This window comes from Epinephelus moara, chromosome 23 (assembly GCF_006386435.1).
Source record: "Epinephelus moara isolate mb chromosome 23, YSFRI_EMoa_1.0, whole genome shotgun sequence".
Taxonomy (NCBI): Eukaryota; Metazoa; Chordata; class Actinopteri; order Perciformes; family Serranidae; genus Epinephelus; species Epinephelus moara.
This window is the reverse complement of record NC_065528.1, coordinates 7,283,361-7,303,422: the sequence shown is the minus strand read 5'-3', so window position 1 is coordinate 7,303,422 and position 20,062 is coordinate 7,283,361. Positions and strand designations below refer to the sequence as shown.

The following is a 20,062-nucleotide window of genomic DNA, read 5'->3' as shown; positions in this document are numbered from 1 at the left end:
GTGATTTGTGTATAATCCATGTATTTGGGAAGGCTGCAATCACATTAACCAATGTGCTGATTGGATTAAACAAGGAAGTACTCCACATAAGGAGGCAGGATAGGGTAGTGGATGGGTTCACAAAACACAGGACTTTCCTCCAGGAGACTGGTGTTCGGAACCATGTCACCATGTTTCTTTTCCTTAACCCTAACCAAATTAACTTTACCTTCTTAAAACCCAAAGTTTGGTCCAAGGAAGAAAGTACGCACTTCTCAAGATATGCAACAAAGAACACATCAAACAGGAACTGTCTACACGTACGACTCATGATTTACCACACACCTCTCTCACCTGTATATATAGTGGTAGGCTAAAGGTCTGAGCCTTTTCAGTCGGTTTACAGAGTTTGCTTCACTGAAGTGTTTCTTTGTACTTGGTTTGGCTATTAATTTCTCACACAATTAACCTGCAGTACCACAAAAACCACTTGCTGTAAGCAGCAAGACATCATGTCTAAAATATATTGCAGATATATGATTGTCAAATCAAAGTGGGTTTTATAAACTGCTACTTGATTTGCTTATTTATTAAATTAAGTCCCATTAATTATCTTTGCAGTTTTAGTTTGTAAGTCATAAAAAGCACAGTGTGGTTCCCTGCGTAATAAAACCCAGCCTGGAGATTACAGCTCACGCTGAGAAAAGAATAAAAGATTGCAGGTGGAAAGGGAAGAAGGATGGGAGGTGGTGGGGGTGTGTGATGCGCTGCTGATGGGGTCGGGTGTCAGTCACTTGTGAGGAGAAATCGTTCGTTCCATCTGGATGCTCCCATCATGCCCTCGGGCAGAAGGGGAGGTGCATGTTCTCCCTGACGGCAAGCAGTAGAGATTTCGCGCCTGCCAACCTGCTACTGGTGCCTGGATGGCACGGCCGCAGCACACACACACACACACACACACACATTTACACACTCCTCACAGAGGCATGACCCATTTCTGTGTCTTACAACTGATGCAGCATGGAGGACAGAGAGGTAGAGTGGATGAAAAAAAATTACATTAACAATCAAGGGAAGTGGGGACAGCTCAGAGAACAAATGAGTGTGTGTGAAGGTCAAATGCTTGCATGGTCACAGGGAAAGAGATGAAGCAGCGCAAAGAGGAGTGTGAGTAGGACACAGCAACACATGAGAGAGAGAGCACTGCAGCAAAAAAACATCCACTGTGGTGAACAAGCCGCCTTTGCTCCAAGACAACTTGACAACACTCACCGTGTGAAGGTGGAGAAGGAGAAAGACAGCTTCACCCCTCAGAGGGGAAGAGAGGGAAGGAGGAGGGGGGCTTTCCAGCAGAGCCGCAGCAGACGCCAAAACAGCCAGAGGATTTTTCCCCACACACACATGCACACACACATACACATACACGCACAGAGCGGTCACCCCTCCTCCCCCCCCAGCTCCAGCGTGCAAATGACCTCGCTGAGGAAAACAAACAAGCACGACGTCCCACGAGGGAAACCAGCATCCCCACTTTTTACTCCTTACTCCTCATCACCGCATCCCTCGATCCAGCATCACCACAGACACACACACAGAGTCCCACACAGGCAGATCTGTCATCATGTAGAAGCTACGACCCAAAAGCTCACATAAGCTGTCAAAGATCTTCTCTGGAGGAAAATAATCACAAGCATGAGCAGGATGTTTACAGTGAGAGACAGAGAGAGGGAGAGAGGGAGAGAGGGAGAGAGGAGTTGCGTGCCGTTCATCGGCATTCTTAATCAGTCTTCCCTGGCAGCCAATCAGAGGTTAAGCTGCTCTGACAGCGGCCAATCAGAAAACAGGACCGGCTGTGTCAATGTTGCTGTAGCCCAAAACAATGACAGTTGGCACTCATGACAGTGTCAGTGTGTACCTTTTGATGGAGGCTCAAGGGCACACACACCGCAGCTCACACACACTTGTTAATCAGTAGGTATTAAAGGATAGGTTCACTTTTTTCAAGTCTTATTTAAAAACAATACCAAATGGCAATATGTAAGTAGAAATATTGATTAGTCGGTTTAATCATTCCTCCTGTCTGTGCTGACCCTGGAGAGATCTCTTGCTAAATTAACTCTAATGTAACTGATGAGGAAAAAATCCACCTGTGTGAAAATGCATTTATTAACTCAGCCAAAGCTTATATGAGGGTTCAGTAGCGATCAATCCCTCCACTGCAGCTCAAGAAAGGCACAACAGAAAGTGGGAACTTTGCACTAAAGACACTGTAATTTTAAAAAATATATCAACTTGACTTGTCTAACACAGACTGCTCACACCTCATATTAAGTAAGTATGGCAACACATGACAATTAACATCACATCTTTCTTTTTTTTTTTTTAAAAAACTGAAATTACTTGCTACTTAAGTGGCCCTAAACGTCAAAATATGATGCGCTAGGTACCCCCACATCAATTTTGGACCCACAGGAATGGTGTGTCAATTTTCGGTCCTTAAATGTTTTTTAAATTATCTTCCATTTTCTGATCATTAAATGCATACAGTCTAATTTCAAAATAAATTTAGAACGTAGGTAAAAAAGTTAGTTTCTAGCTTTACTTCTTTAGGTTAAGGCAGCTGTCAGTGACCTTTACTATCAAAAGAGTCATTTTGGGTCAAAAAAGCTCTCAAATAATCTGCCTGGAGCCAAATAATATATTTGAGCCTTGTAATGAAGGTAGCAGTAAGTCTGAATTAGCCCATCAACATCACTAATAGATCTACATGAGCATTTATTATTATGTTTTACCATAAGGTGGCTACTCTGCAGGGGGCTATTTATGATTATTTGGTGCTTTAACTTTGCAGGGATGGCAGTAAAAGCAAACAAATATGTCCACGCACTGTTAAATTATCTGTTGTTCTCCAAAACTTTTTTTGATCTATGATCCATAGCTAGCTTAGCTAGGGAGATCCAAGAAAAGCCATTGCTATTGAGATTCAACAACATTTATAGGCAACAGGCCATTTGATGCAAATTTAGTTGATGAAAAGTAAAAAACATTTTTTATTCTGGGTATAGGCTACACTGTTTTGCAATTGAGAATGAAAGAGTCACAAAAAGGCCACAGGGAGCCACATGTGGCTCCAGAGCCCAACGATTTTTCACCGACACAGCCATACCCAAGCTCTACAGAGAAGTGAAACATAAAGTTAAGGAATCTGACTGCAGCTGGAAGGGTGGCATTAACTTGTGATGCCTGGACTTCAGGGTCAGTGGATTCATATGTGACTATAACGGCACATTATCTCACAGAGGACTGGCGACTACTGTCTCACGTTCTCTAAACTAGAGCAGTACAGGAAAGTCACACCGAAGCAAACACTGCAGACCTCCTGCAAAATGCAGCACAAGAACGGGGGACGAACAGACGAACGCTTTGCACATGGGTGTTGCCATTCAGTTAGCAGGATACCGGCATGTTTAGTATTTTGCTCACACGCTTAATCTGGCCTCACAGAGGGTGTTAAATCTGCCAACAATTTAGTCTGTCAGGTGTAAGACAGACAGACTGACCAACACCGTCATAAAACCTGTCAGAAATGCTGCATTTGCGCATATGCGCTGCATCACAGTTTGCTGCAATAAAAATGATTTAAGTCAGATGAACAGACTGAAAGCTTTATCTTATGAGGTAAAATGATGTTGACAAAGTTTTCCTTTGGGGTAATCATTTGGAAACAAGGGTAATAATTTATCACAATTCCCAGCATATCCCAATATTGCAGTAATATCGTATCCTGACCTAAGTATTGTGATAATATCGTACTGTGGGTCCTCTGGTGATTCCCACCCCTACTAATTAGTATAGACTTTTTAAATCAGTGTCATGAATATACATAACATTATTGTAGTACAAGTATGAATATTTCTTGTATAGAAATTAGGCTACTGAATAACGTGTCAATTGCGAATCATTCATTCGATCTATCTCTGAGGGACGCATCAGCGAGAGAGAGAAAGAGAGAGAGAAAGAGCCATGTTAAATATTGGTAGCAGCCCAACTTTGCTGGGCTAAGGTAACCCAGTGCTGGGTTCGTCCATATTTGACCCAGCGCTGGGCTGCAGAAACAAACCATCGGGTTAAATTCAACCCAACATTTTTTAAAGAGTGCCTTAGAAAGAAAGAAAGTCAAAAAAAGTTTATGGCAGCAAAAGGAAAGGAATAAGAAAGGACACATACTCAGACTTTATGATTGAATCAAAGATAAGGACTTGACACTTTTTTTTCCCTCTTGCTTGTTTATTATGCCTAGTATGAATAGATTATACTTTGATGCTCATGGCTTCCATAAAGTGATCTAAATGATTGAAGTGTGGAGAATCTAACTGAGCTAATGATGTGTAGCATGTCCATATTGACAGAAGTTAAATCATTTATATTTGTATGTGTGATCTTAGCAGCTCACCAACATTAGCTCAAGCGGATAGCCTGCTGGGCTTCAAGGGATTTTATATCCAAATAACTTCTATAAAAATGAACCACTTCACAGCATCAGTGGCAACAAGTGTCTAATTTAGACCTGAGTTCATGTGTAAAAATGTGTAGCTTGTAAACATTAGTAAAAAGGGACTCTGCTTTTAATTGAAATTTTATAGTCCTGTCTGCCATAATATCTTTCCATTGCGTAGTGCAACCCCCAGACTGTTTAAAGATATACTATGCAGGATTTTCCTTCGAACAATGTATAGACCCTCTCAGTCATCACTTATGACCCACTAGAAGTGTGCGGCGGTGTATTTATCTGCAGAGAGGGGATTTACGAGAAGGTAGCAACCAGGTGCTAGGCCACAAGCCTATCTGGGGCAGCACGGTGGTGTGGTGGTTAGCACTGTCACCTCACAGCAAGAGGGTACCTGGTGCGATCCCCGGTGCGGGAGCCTCTCTGTGCAGAGTTTGCATGCTCTCCCTGTGTCAGCGTGGGTTTTCTCCGGGTACTCCGGCTTCCTCCCACAGTCCAAAGACATGCAGGTTAATTGATGACACTAAATTGACCGTAGGGTGTACCTGTCCAGGCGACCTGTCCAGGGTGTACCCTGCCTCTCGCCCAGTGTCAGCATAAGCGGTTAGAAGATGGATGGGTGGAAAGTGTGTTTTCAAACAGTATCCAACAACCCTGCATAGTATACCTTTAAACACCCATGTACATATATAGACAACATTACCACTTCAACCAGTCAGAGCTGATCTATAAAGTATCATATTAATTTAAATGTCAGTCTGCTGGTGCAGTAAACTGAGTTCTGATAGTTTAAAGAATGTACTGTACCGCACTGTACATACTGGTGCTGCTGTCACAGAGTGTCTCCTGACTGGCACTACAGGTGGGCAGCGGGGTGATTGACAGCGACGCCGGGCAAGACACTGGCTCCAGGTACTCGCTGATGGGTGGGACAGCAGAGGCCTCAGAGTGAACGCAGTCTGGGCTGGGGAGATTCTGGCCACTTGCTGGGAAAGGACTCTTCCAATGGGAAAAGCCGATGGCCACTTGACCACCGAGGTCAAACCCTGCCGAAGGACAACGATCAGAAGAGACAGAGATGAAGAGAAATTTACTTCAAACTTACTTGGATTTGTTTGTTCTGTCTTTATTGTGCACAACTTACACTTTAACTGTAAGAATTTTTTAGGTGTCACAACGAAAGATTAAAGTGAATGTATTTCTTCTCTATCACACATGATCATGGAGACATTTGCATCTCTGTGGCCTCTGACCACGTAACTGGCTCTTTGTAATGCTGGTGGAGCCATAACAGTCCAAAGTATCACAGTAATGTCCTCAGCAATGTTGCCCTCTAGTGGTGCACAATGACACCATCATTACAACACCCAACTGTCTCCTGAGTCAGCTGAGTGTTGCAGCTGAGAGCAAATGTGAATAGCTGGGTGCTCAGCAACTCAGCAACTGTCCTGTCTCTCATGTTACAACTCTACAAACTAACACTAATCGCATTTAGCATGACAACATATACATACCGGAACAGAAAAAGCATCTTCTTAAACAAAACTCTAGTTTTGCTGTCACGTTTTTCTTTCAGACTTTCACTGCCTCAGATCACAGTACAAAAACTGTTTCTGTTACCAGTCTATGACAAGCTGGTTATACAGAAACACAAGGCACTGGTTTAAAGGACACTGGTTGTGCTCAGATATGACTGGGAGCTGTTATTAGGTGAAGTTCCTCAGCATCACTCTGACAGAAGAAGAGCAAAGAGCAGCTTTTCTTCTCCGCTTCATGAGGACTCTCAGACTGCTGAACCAGCTCGGCTCGCCTCCGGCCTTCGATTTTGTCCTCAGAAGGCTTCTCTCTCAGTTTCACGAGACCTCTGAGACTGGTGACCCAGCTCGGCTCAGCTCCGGGCTGAGCTCAGTGTCTCTGGCAGGTTGACTGCTGGGCCAAACAAGGCCGTAAATTTTCTTTTTTCTTTTTCTTCCAAACACATCAGGGTAAAGTGGAACTGTAAATTCTCCTCAAACTCGTTTCTTTCACTCTTCCTCAAAATGGTGTTTGCTTTAATTGATTTGATACTGTAGCTGTGTCTTTGATGCAACAGTAGATTTCAGGAGTTTGAAACCCTGTTTTTTTTTAACACAGTTCAGTTTTATTTGTTTATCACAGGTCTGTGTGATTTGATTATAAGTTAGTAGCGGTTCTCTGAAGGTTCTGTTATGTCACACACATTTTAAATACTTGAAAATGCCTCATGAGTGAATTCTTTTACCATCCATCTTGAGGCATCCAATCCAAAGAGGACCTATTATGCTCACTTTCCAGTTCATACTCGTATTTAAGATTTCTATTACAACAAGTTTACATTCTTTATTGTTCAAAAACATTTTATTTTCCTTATACTGTCAATGCTGAAACACCTGTATTCACCCTCTGTCAGAGATGCTTGACTTTAGCACCTGTCCCTTTTAGCTCCTCACAGCCTGCTCTGATTGGTCAGCAGGTTTTTTGTATTTCTGTGTCTCTGCTCTATCACTGCAGCCTTGGAATGACTGAGCATGGCTCGGACACTTAATTCCTTATCAAGGAAGTCAGCTGCACATAGTCCACACTTGTAGACACAGTGCACAAAATGAGCATAGCGTTAGTTCAGGCAGGACACGATGTCAAGCTCAGCTCACATCCCAGCTACATCAGTCAGCTCACATCCCAGCTACATCAGCTGATCTCAAGCAGCCCAATCAACTGATGGAGCAGCTGACTAATGAAAGGGAGTCAGCTGATAGATCATATGATTCCTTAAACGCAACCAATTGGCAAAACTCATTCAGGGCACCCTATTTAGCCTTAGGCTTTCTGTGTATGCGCATGGAAGGGCTGGGAGGTTTGCTCTCTCTGCCTTAGGATTTCTGTGTAGGCCTAGGAAAGGCAGACAGGCCCCAAAACAGAACCATACCATCAAATATAATACTGCAAATGGAAATTAAGTTTTCTTTGACTAAAGTGGTCCTGACTGAAGAATGAACTTTTCACCCACATCCATACTGTAAGACGTAATGTCGTTTTTGCTTTTGTTTACTTTGTTGCTAATGTAGCTACAGTACATTTCATTTTCACCTAAAGTGAAGGGAAAGTCCAGTTTTTTTGCCACAATGAAAACAAGTTGATACACTTTAGAATATCTTTAAATATGAACAAGTATGGAAGGCCATTTAAGTCAATATTAAATAAATAAATAAATAAATATGACTGTGATTCGGTGCTGTTGTAGTGCTGTTGCTCTGGTCTGAATCTGTGAGCTAAACCGTGTCCCATTTGAATGTAACAGATGGAAATCAAAAAAGCTGGGAAATTAATGCAGCACAGGAAATAAAAATCCCCTGTAATAAATAAATGTGAAATTGTGAAATAAAAGTCCCCTAAAAAACATTTATTTTTATATTTATTGTATTATTTTAGGATTTTTTTTCATAGGCATATTTATTAGACATATTTATATATTGATGTATTATTCAATATTGAGTTAAATGGCATTTTATACTCAGGGCTTTCCTTATGTGATTTAAGTTTAGAACTTAATCTTAGACTTATTTGGTAAGTAAACTTTAGAATCTTGTTTAAAAAAGTTCAAAACAATTTTTGTGGTTTATTTCGCTGACATTATCCTTCATTAGATATTCATTATCCAACAAGCAGAACAGTGTGCTGTGATTTTCTTACTCTGCTGATTCCCCGCGCACTGCCGTTATGTAACACACCAGGGGCAGGTGGGACTAGGAACACACTCACCCCCCCACCCCCTGGCTTCCTGTGAAACACAAAGCCCAGCAGATTTCAAAGGAGCATCAGCAATGAACAAACACAGCTCGATCAATAGCAGAGTAGTGGAAGGCCTGGCAGTCCCAGCTGGCTCCTCACACAGCACATTCAGCTGGAGGATAAATTCGGAGGTAAATCTAAGCTCTTCGTCTCATCTCAGCTATTCTACAGCCTCAGATTCTCTTCTAGAATAAAGGGGTTTTCACACGATGGAGCTCGACCGCGTTAGGCTGGGCGTCCCCGAAAAATAATGTTTGTGCTTAAGTCAGCACTTGCAACAATTGGAACACAGAGAAGGTCTTTATTGTCCCTCAGGGGAATTTGTCTAGTACAACACCTTCTGGCAAGAAAAATCTGACTGCTGCTTGAACATTATAGAAAAGAGGATGTTTTGGGGTGTGTAAAAGTTTGAGGAAAAATGAGGCCACAAGCAGAGATTTTCCTTTTTTTCAGTGATGGACAAATACCTGAATGTCTCTTTTTTGACAAGATAAGCTTATGTGTTACATGAAATTATGCCTCTGTGGAGATATACATAAATGTCTTTGCGAGAGACTCAGAGGAGCCTAAGCACACACCTCTCAAATTTCAATAACAAGAAGTGAGTGTGTACCTGAGTGTCAAACAAGCTGATTGGTTGATTCAACAGTGGTACATTTTGGTTGCTTAAAGGGGACCTATTATGTTTTTTCATATTTTTCATATATGCTGTTAATTTCTCCCCAGTTTCAAATTCAATTCCTGTTGTAACATGTCCGCTTGTGATTAGAAGCTTTTATTGGTCATTTTTCACAGTAGAAAGTGCCACTGTTTTCCATTGCAGTCATTCCTTGACTGCGATGATGGTGTAGAAAGTCGAGGTACAGAGGACCTGGAAATGCTCTGAATGGGGGGCTTAAAGAGACAGGCACTAAAAAGGGAATCTTTGACAGGAGTAACCATTTAAGCATGTACACATATTCTAGTAGAAACCTTATATGTAAGTTTGAGCCTGAAAATGAGCATAATAGATACTCCTTGGAGCAGGAAAGAGGAACTTTTGTCTCCCCCCTCTGGCAGCAAGCGTAACTACATAAACACTGATGTGTGCTTCAAACAAATGTCTGCAGGTGAGCTTGCCACATCTCCCCCGCACCCAGGAGCGCTCTCTACAAGTCTTTTTTTACTTCAATCCTTCTTCTGAATGCCGAGTGTCTTTTTTAGCTACACATGCACTCCAGAGACTGATGCTTTGGATGCTTTTTAGGATTTGCTGCAGTAGCTTTCATCGTACTCCCAACTGCCGCTCCGTCGCTATGGTCTCTCCCCACTTTCTTTATTTTTAAAATCTTTCTTTCAAAGTGTCAACATACACAAGAAAATATCAGAATGACACACATACAGATGAAGTATTGAGAAAAGTAGAATTCAAGTTGCACTTTAAGTTAACACCCATGTCTATGAAAACATGGATGCTTCAACTGCATCCATGTTTTCACCCCCCCCCCCCCCCCCAAGTGTCTCCCCCTCCGTTCCTGAGATATGACATTGACTAATGGCCAGAAGAGTGAACTGTGAGTGAAGCTGACCTTTTGGATTTAAAATGTCAACACTTCATCATTTTATCCTATTTGACATTTGTCAGAAATTTTGTCAAAATAAGCATATGAATACTTAAGATAGTTAGCTTGACGTTTGACCATCAACTGCCACATTCAAATCAGTTCATTACTGAGTCCAAGTGGATGTTTGTGCCAAATTTGAAGGAAAAAAAAATCCCTTTAAATGTTCTTGATATATCACATTCACGAGAATGAGATGCATATAAGGTCATCATCAGTTCATTGTTATATCCAACTGGACACTTGTGTTAAATTTGAGGAATTCCCTCAAAGCATTTTTGAGATATTGCTTTCACGAGACGGGAGGACAGACGACCTGTAAACATAATACCTCCGGCCACGGCTATCACCGGCATGGAGGCATAACAAGCTAAAGGAGTGCCAAACAGAAAAACACAACAAAAACAAGACATCAAACATTAAAAAAATCCATTTATCTCTCCCGCTTTTGCTCCTTTTGCTTTAGCTGATGCAAAATGCACAAATACCCGATACAAAACTCTGGTATGTTGCGAAATACAGAGCTTTCCCTGATGATGATAGGCTTAATCAGCATTGTGTGAACTCGTTTGGCAAGGGCTTGAATGTTACGGCCATTCATTTATATGTTAAAGTCCCACCCTCCTACTTTAAACTTGCTTCCAAGTGGACATGGACATTATATCCCCAGTCTGTTCAAAGTTCCTTGTGTTTCTGTGAGTCCCTGCCCTCTTGCCTCCCTGTGTGTCTCTATGTTTGTGTGTGTGTGTGTGTGTGTGTGTGTGTGTGTGTGTGTGTGTCTGGCTACCCCTGCTCCTGAACTTTCCTAATCAACCCGGACTCTCCACCCAGACATCACCTGATCGGTTCGTCTACAACAGTGGTAGCAACATTCTCAGGCCAAAGTTGTTTTTGAGTTTACCTTTTGTCTCCTTGTGCTCAGATTCATCTCCGCCTGCCAGCCTGTCACTCTGGATTTGCTGCCTGCCTGCTCATGCTTAAACTCAGCTCCCCATTCCCACTCCTCAGCCACTGGATCAGCCCAACGAACACTCACCCTCCGCCCTGCCTATCTGCCTGCCTGCCTAAAAATCCCAGTTTGAAATAAATCTGCTTTCTTAGTCTGTGTGCTGCATTCTGGGTTCATTCATTACTGAATTTAACTAAAACCTAAAATAAGACATAAGACTGTGAAGCCAACCTAAAAAAAGTATTACAATGAAAAACACTGTGATGGAGCTAATGTGCTTCTTCTTGACTGCGTGGTTGTGGTTTGATTAGATTTAGTTAACAGTGGCCTGGCGAAATAACCAAACTTTTTTCTTTTCAAATTTTGCTAAATCTTGATTGGTGCACGGCCACTTGTGACATCACAGTTTCCAAATTGAGCCTTGCCTATTTCAACCACAGACTGTATAATGGACGTTGCTACAGGGACATCACCTGTTGGTTTGTGGACTCAAGTTTGGCATTTCAGCTGTCGCCATCTTGATTTTTTAGACCATAGCAACACCTCGCAGATAGCCTGTCACTCAAGTGGCCCCATCCTTAAATCTGCGTAATTTTAAGCCTTAAAAAATGTAATTAGGTGATTTATATAATAGTTCGCCCCCAAGTTGGGCATTTTAACATGGGTGTCTATGGGGATTTACTCACTTACTACTTGAGCTAGCTTCAAGTGACATTTAAGGAACTGCGTTTTTTGGCACTTCATTTTTTCAGCGCCAGAGATTGCCACTTGATTTCAACCCCAACTGAAATGCAGAAATCTCTCATGTAAAATAATCCAAACTGTCTCAACTGTGGCAGAAAATGTGTTACTGTCGGAGCTCATTACTCACAGCAGGAATCTGACTGAGAAAAGGTCCTTTAAACACAAGAAACCCTGGTGATGGATTCCCTCAATCAGAAAAAGTGATGCTCTTGCAGTTCATAAAGTATTAAAATTATAATAGAAATTGCTTCTTGGTGAACATTGAGGCTGGTGGATTTTAGATTTGTAGAACTGTCCAACACACCGCCAAGTCGTCGACTGAGTGATTTTGGCTCCATAAAACTGAAGGGTTGTGCTGAAACTTGCTCCAGGTACCTATAGTGTAACACAATTCAAAAAAGCCATAAAGAACTGCATTGAGCCAACAGTCCTCAACAGCCCATGAAAGTCACCTGAAATGGCGGGAGGGGCTGAGGTGGTAATCTACACCTGGCATGTATCCGAACGACCTCTAAAACTCACGGTGCGCGCAGCCTTTTCGGACATAGTGTGTTCTAAGCAATATCTATGTCGCAGTCATCAGAAAAAAGTGCCCGCGTGGCTCTCTGAGGAGAGAGAGAGACCCAGATATGTAGCACTTCCACTTCCTGACACCCTGAGATGTAAGACAACAAATGCAGGTGCAGGTATCTGGGTCACGTGCTGCACTGTGCATTAACAAGTTTCAGCTCTGCAATGATCTCTGAGAGACTTGCGGTGGAAGTCCTTCAGGTGGAAACGGGGCTGGTGTCGGAGTGTTTAATGTGTCCACTGTGTCTGAGTGTGTTTTAACAGTGAATGTGCTGAAGGTGCAGCTGAATAAAATAGCCAGAAGATAAAAAGAATATCTCTTCTGCTCTTTCTTCTTGTAAATGGCAAAGCAACAGCGTTGGACGGCTGACAAATTGACACCAATTAACAATATATGTTGTTACCTTACCCCAATTGTTACAGATCTTCTTTAATGAGAAAACATACTGTGTAAACAAGAAGAAGGGGGAAAGCTCATTACATTTATGTGGACACCACTAAGCGATTCCTGATCATTTATATTGGAAATGTCAAAAATAAAAAGGACATCTACACATGTACAGTATTTCAAATTCATAGTTTTCATACTTTTGGTGACTATAAATTTTTACTAATTTACGTAATAACCCCTCTCAACATGGTTTTCATTTTTGCTTCTTTTATAACCATGATTATCAGATGCAAAATGTGGTCTAGATTTGGATAAATATTATCATGGGGTTCATGAGAAATTTCATCTGCTTTAAAGTAATTTGTGGTCACAGGGAGGGATGTCACGATTAACCAATTTAGCCAGTACTGCGAACACGTAATGTCACAGTGATGCAATATCAAGAAGAGCTGTAAAATTGTCAGAGGCAACTAACATTCCAGTCTTATATCGGCCAAAAAAGGCACCTTAAATTGGTAGCATGGGAACATTTTGGATTAGTGATGGTCACAAATGAAAGAACAAATCTTTTTTAACGACTCTTTTAAGTGTCCGATATGTACCGGTTGTATTGAGGTTGTGGTTGATATGTAACGTCTGAGTGCTCATGAATCCCTCCTCCCAGTCGTGGTTACTCTATGGTACCGCTCACACTGCCTGTGAGTGAACGAGATGCGATTGAGTTGGACTCCACTTGGGACAGTTTTCGTATTCTGCTTGTCCAGGATGACAAATCGATGCGGTCAAAACGTATTTCTGTAACATCTGTTGGGCTAAATGGCCTACATACATACATACAAGCATGGGCTCCTTATTTAGACAATACATTATATACCATATAGATAACTTCACAGAAGTTAGATGTTTTACTGTACACCATAAAAAATTATTTTGTATCAATAGTCACCCCCTGGTACTTTGAATACCCGACAGAAAAAAGTTATATTCCACAAATAGCATTAACAGCCTGCTAAATGTCATGTTGTCTCAGGGAAAAGAACAACTGGAGTCAGAGGAAGACACAAACAAAACGAGAGTGTAATTCACGGCATTTTTTCATTTTTTAATGTGAGCTGCAGACAGTGATACAATCCTCGGCTGTAGTTAGAGGAGCCAGGAGGCTAGAAGGAGGATGGTGTTCCTGAGCTGCATTAATGGTTGACAGAGTTAAACTGGTTGTTGTACTTGTTTGTGAGGTGACAGAAGTGTCGTCTTCTCTTTCTTCAAAAATCTGCACAGTGGCGTGATTGTAAATTAACAAGGGCCGTTTAAATCGATGCCCCAAGGCCAATGGTGCATTCATGTGCTCCTCTGATGATCATTCTTCTGAGTTTAGTGAGTTAATGAGGTTTAAGTTGTAATGTAGAAACAGCATGGACGCTATTAGGACAATATGTTGTATTTTATTGCTCAGAGCATTTAAACATGTTGATAACGAAGAGCAAAGGGAACAAATAAATGATGAAATATGATCGGGGACTAATTTTTCAGATTTTTCTGACATCATATGAATGCAGCACAAGGCTGTGGAGGTTACTGCGACATCTGCAGTACAACTTGCCCTCAAAGAAGCTTACATGGCCTGTGCAGGATGCTGAAATGCATTTAAATGAAGCTTTATTGATGTAAACTTATACATGACTAGACAGCACTGAAGAGAAGTTTCTTGGGGCAGGCAGCACTAGCTGTCAAACGTGCATGTACTAACAGAGTGTAAACAGAAACTGACACCCTTGGTGGCAAAATGTGGCAAAACTCCAAAGGTTCAATACATTTACATGTATCAAGTCTAAGGAACAGAAGCTGTGAAAGGAATCTTCCCATCACTAATTTGGATATCTACAAAATGACCAGGAAGTAGAAGTTGGATATTTAATTTGCAAAGCATGACATCAAAAAGTGACTGCAAAGTGGTCAGACACTTCGATTATGTTCCACCATCTCCAAGATAATCACCGGACCCTGTATGTCCAAATCAAGGTAAATAAAATGTAACTAGCTTATATACTAAGTTGGACAAAAACAGTATAACGTTTCACAACGTGGGAGAGGCTGTCCTTCTTCCTACTGTTCCCTACCCTTTTTATGTTTTAGTTGTTTTATATATAATCTTTCATTTGATTTTTAAAAGGTGCATACTGTATTATTTTGGTTTCAAAGGGCAGCTACAGTGTTATCCATCTTTTTAGAGCCTGGTCTCACTCCATAGTCGTTGAAATCCAGCACTTGAACAGTGACTTGTGACGTCAGAAACCAACGAAATAAGGCTTCTTTTGATGTCAGCATGATACGTGGCCGGTTGCCATTATAGTTAAACAGCACCCGGTGGCGTCACGGAGGAAACACAGCAGAGCGAGGATGAAAGTTAAAGCGGCGAAAAAGGGCGGGAGGGGTGGTGGATAGGTCCAACAAACACCGACTCACCCGAGAGAGCAGTGTTCTCGTCACGTAAGATTCCAAAGTCAAACTCTGTTCTTTTTTCCCTAAACCTAACCACTTCCTTTTCTTGCCTAAACCCAATGATGTGTATTTTTTTGTTGAAGGAAAAAAAAAAGTCAATTCGCTCTTCCGTTTGATTTAAACTTGCTTTTTCTATGAATGGGTCTCCATGCTGTGTCGTGAGACAAACCTCCTATACCCAAAATACAGTCAAATCTATAAATGCCAACACAGCCTCCATAATTCTTGACCAGAAAAAAGGCATAGACGAGAAGCCGAGGACACTATCTGCAGACAGCTTGTCACTTAAATCAGCCTGCCCTTAATTATACGAAACTGTAAGCCTTAATAAAATTTCAACAGGTGACACTAGAAAGACCAAAACATGTTTATTTCTGCTGTAAAGTTGGGCATTTTAACATGGGGGTCTGTGGGGATTAACTCGCTTTTGGAGCCAGCCTCAAGTGGCCATTAGAGGAACTGCAGTTTTTTGGCATTTAAGCATTGGTTTCATTTTTCCACCGTGGAGGCAAGATGTGATGAATCATGAAAGTGAAAGAACTATTTGTGTGAAGAATAACAACAACAAAAATGATTGCCTCATTACGTGGACACGATTGTTAGATTGTCTGTTAAAAAATGTTTCAAGAATTATCAGACACAGTCCCCTTAATTTCAACGTTGCAGAATTGCAGGGTGAGACAGTTTCAGACGCTGTGTGACTGTCCGACAAGCACTGACCTCTTTAGCCTCGATCTGAAAAAGCATGAGCAATGTCAATCCCCTGCAACATGGACTCACTTTTTAACGCCAATACAAATAAGTTTTTAAAAGAAAGAAAGCCAGACACTTTATCTGATAATAAACTAGATAAATGTCAATAAAATTCTATTTCTGCAACCTGAAGTTCCCTGATATCCTTCTGAAACTCACAGAATAAACCTGATAACCAAAACGCAGAGTCAGCAGAACGCCAAAAAACACACTCCTCCAGTACAGCTACTGCCCCAAACATGAATTCAATCATTTCCAGGGATGCAAGAGAAAATCTGAGCATGTTCATAGCTCCTGGAAATGTCTCCTAAATTGAGTTCACTCTCAGTTCTATGGATGTCTGTAGCTGTTATCAGTCAGTGCTGTAGAAGTTTCAGCATGGTGCGCTTGATTGTTTTTCATGTCATCCTTGACTGAATCCCTGCCTCAGGGTGAAGATTAGCTCTGTCTATCAGCTGCACAACCGCAGTAAATTCCAACAACAACAAAGCAGGGTGGAACTGATGGAAGATTATAATCGATTAGAACTTTTAAGAACCTACAGTGATGCTGACTAGTATTTTCCTCCCAAACAAAGGCCAGGGCTTTTAAATCACGGGCAGCACACTAACTTTTTGATGTCAGAGTGCAGGACAAGACTATAGATCTTTCCCTTTGTAAAACCAAGAGGGTGAGTCTCAACGGTCCAAAGCTCTCCCTCAGCACTTCATTAGTTTTTTTTTAATTTTTTATTTAGCACAGAGAGAAGAGAGGAACACCTGCATGCAGCAGCAGCAGCAGCAGCAGCACAGCCTCAGCTGAACCCACAGTCTCAGCTGTCACAGCCTCCAGCATACAGCCTCTCTCACTAACCAGGCTGTAATATTCATCGAAAAAATGTCAAAAGGCAAGGTCTGAATGTTCAAAAAAGCCAGAGGTTGCAGTTTTGTGACAGACAGGGAAATTATTTCAGACAGCTACGTCAACAACGCGCTATTTCCTGTCGCCAGCTCCTGACATTCAGACAAAGTAACATGTCAAGGGAAATCTTTCATTTTCTTACCGCTTAGCAAAATTCAACATTTAAATCCCCGTGTTGTCAGTGAGCTTAGAACTGACAGCACCATACTGTACTGCAGTACGCTCTCTAAAATCTTACTGTAAGTCATCACTGACCCACTCACACCAGGCATTGCTGTTTTTATCGCACAGCTTTAATTTGCATAGTCATTTGGTACTTCAAGTTTTAATGTCACAGCAGACACTTTGACTTGACATAGCAGGAAAAGCGCAGGTGTTACTAATAACAGTAATGATGCTCTGTTCTGTTTAAGCATCCCATTAAGTCATCACAGTGTGACAGTGAGCCAGCATTAACAGCACCAGGACCCTGAAACTGAAGCAGCAACATGGAATTCATTTCTTTATTTATACCTCTGCTTTTCCTGCTGACATGTCAAGATGTCTTTCATGAACATATATATATATATATAAATGATGCAATGATTTATCCGCCAAACATTGATATCAGCTGACATTCGCCGTATTGACTGCCATCAATCTATTAGCTAATAAGATGCCATCAGTGGCCAATATTTTTTTTACAAATGCTAAAAAGCAGGGCTTGAGACTACTCCAATTGTCAATAGAAAATGTGTTTGGGATGACCAGAGATCTTCCGCAAGACGCCTCCTGGACAAAAGGACACAGTGAACTTACTATCCTTATAGTTTGTTTCCTGTTTTATTTTGAAAGGCGGGTCATGTCCTGTGTTACTTCCTGCCTTTGTGATTTTCTATGCCACCCCGATTAGTTCAACTTGTCCTTTAGCCTGGCTGTCAAATGTTGATCGTTTACACCCTCTTTCTTCTTATGTAGTCTATGTTTTCACTGTTCCAGTGTCAGGTTGTCTGTTTCTGTTCCCCGATTCCAGCGTTTTTCCCAGCGTACAGTGTTTTCTGCTTGTGGTCCTCGTGCAATCCCAGTTTGTACATAGTTTAGTATTTTAGGGGTTCAAGCCCGTAGGCCTGAGACCCTACTGTTTTTGTGATATTTTATTATCATTATCATCATTATTATTATCATTATTATTATTATTACTACTACTATTCAGAATTTTTTTTTTTGCAAATTCCCGTGAGATGGTACATCGTAGAGACATGAAATTTTCACCAATATTGAAGTTGTGTGCAAATGGTGCTCAAGAAATATAATTCCAATCGACCAGATGGGGGTACTATAATTAAGATTTAAAATTTTTTTCTTTGGAGGGCCATGCCCGTCGCACCCTATGTTGAATCCATGTGAAATTCAACACACATGTCCAGCTCAATGTGCTCTACAGAACGCCTCAAGAAACATGATGGAACTACAGGTAAAATTTTCCGCCATTTTAAATTTTTTGAAAAACACATTTTTGACATCTCGTAAACCATAGGTGCTATTCATACCAAACTTTCTGTGGATCATCATTGGACCAAGCTTATCAAAAGGTAGTTAATATCTCATTGTGATACTATTGACCAATGAACTTTGGAGGGGGCGTGGCTCAGTACATAAATGGACCTAACTCTGTTAAGCCAATCATCAAAAATCTTGTAGGAAATTCCTACATAAGTACCTGAATCATACCCTAAAAGTTTAATTCAAATTGACCACTAGAAGGCACAATTGTAAAAAGTTAATATCTTATAATAATCTACAGAGATTTGATACACAAAATCTGGAAATGATTGCCAAAAAAGGGTGTTGCTTATCATAGTAAATTTAAATTTCAAGACATTTTTACATTCCAAACTTCAAAAAATCATAATAAATCACCAGTGTGTTCTACAGAGCTGAATTTTTGCCAGGACATCCACTGAATTGTGACCCAAGTTAGCCCCACTGCAAGCTATAGTCAATTCAGTGTGTCACTATATCTTTAAGAATACGCAAAATTCATTAACAGCTATACCTCCAAAAGTCTTCATTCAAACCCAACAAAAATTCACACAAACATTCTTTGGATACTAGATGTCACATGCTTCAAATGGTGATCATATTTTAACCCTTTATGACCTACCATAGAAGAAGTTCGCCAGAGCATATCTATATATATATATTATAAATATATATATACCTATATATATATATATATATATATATATATATATATATATATATTTTACCTGCTGTAGTGCCATTTTTTGGAGAATTTTAATATGCTATACAACAAGCCTTAAATCCCAAATTTTAATATGTGTGGACATATGTCCATACTAATGAAAGAAATTGCTAAAAAGTGCAATAAACCACAAAAAAAATGAAATTTTTTTTTGTTTTTACACATATTTTTCTAAACACAGAAATATCATGGCTGTATCCCTCAAAATTGTAAATGTAAAAAAGTTGCACAAAATCCTTTCAAACCACAGAAAATTTATTTTGAGTGTTTTCATAACTTAATTTTTGAGATACACTCATTTTTATAAAATGTGACAAAAAAACGAAAGTAAAATGCACATTGTGCACAATTTGCAAAAATACAACATACATCAAAATAAACTATTTACAATAGAACAACCAAAGTTCCAAGTTCAAAGTCAAACATTACTTTTCAATAGCACCAGGGGAGCTGTGATAGCTCTTGTGAAAGTTCCTGTCCACAGTGAGCAAAATTTTTTGCTGCATTTTCATTGGTGTTGGCACACAGTGTTTTGATGGCAGCCCGGTCAAAGTACATCCACAAATCCATACAAATGGAGAGGGATTGTCAACATACTGTGACAGAGGTCACTGCACACCTGGCCTCCTTTTGGGCAGTGTTATAAAAATTATGATTACACATGACACAAGTCATGATGAATTGTTCCTGTTTTGTACTGCAACACTGCAACATCGGATGACTCATCAGCTAAGGTTAAAGGAAGTTTAGCACTATATTTGTAAGAGGAAGACAGAGAAACCAAGGGTCGGAGACAGGTCGAGAGCATGTCATCTGGGGGTCATTCTGGCAGGGGGTTTAGAGGAACTGAAACGCCTGAACTCTAAGGGCTCTAGTTTCCCAGCGCAGCGCAGGGTGACGCAAGGTGGTGAACCCCGCGCAGAGCTAGTTTCGAGCAGCGCAACACGAGGCGTACTTAGTTTGGTAGTTTGGCAGACCGAGGTGCGCTGAGATGGGTGTGGCGGCGCAGCAGGGGGAGGTGTCGACAGATCCAGCTTGGCGCAGTGACAGTTTCGTGCCAAAAGGCTTCGCCGAAGGTGCGCTAAAAGCTCGCCAGCTGAAACCAGGTCTACTGTCA

At 41.0% G+C, this 20,062-nt stretch overlaps 1 protein-coding gene across 5 annotated transcripts in view; it reads right to left on the bottom strand.

Moving 5' to 3' along the window:
• The window catches only part of LOC126384673 (anoctamin-4-like), a 78,685-nt gene that overhangs the window by 48,259 nt on the left and 10,364 nt on the right, over positions 1–20,062 (bottom strand). For 2 of the 5 annotated variants that reach the window (XM_050035849.1, XM_050035850.1), the window contains exon 4: positions 5,308–5,532. The exons of 1 other annotated variant lie outside the window; for it this stretch is intronic. In XM_050035849.1, coding sequence (XP_049891806.1) covers positions 5,308–5,532 — 225 coding nt within the window. Of the gene's footprint in view, positions 1–1,251; positions 1,700–5,307; positions 5,533–20,062 lie in introns of those variants that run through there. 2 more of the 5 variants (XM_050035853.1, XM_050035852.1) reach the window with 1 other exon arrangement.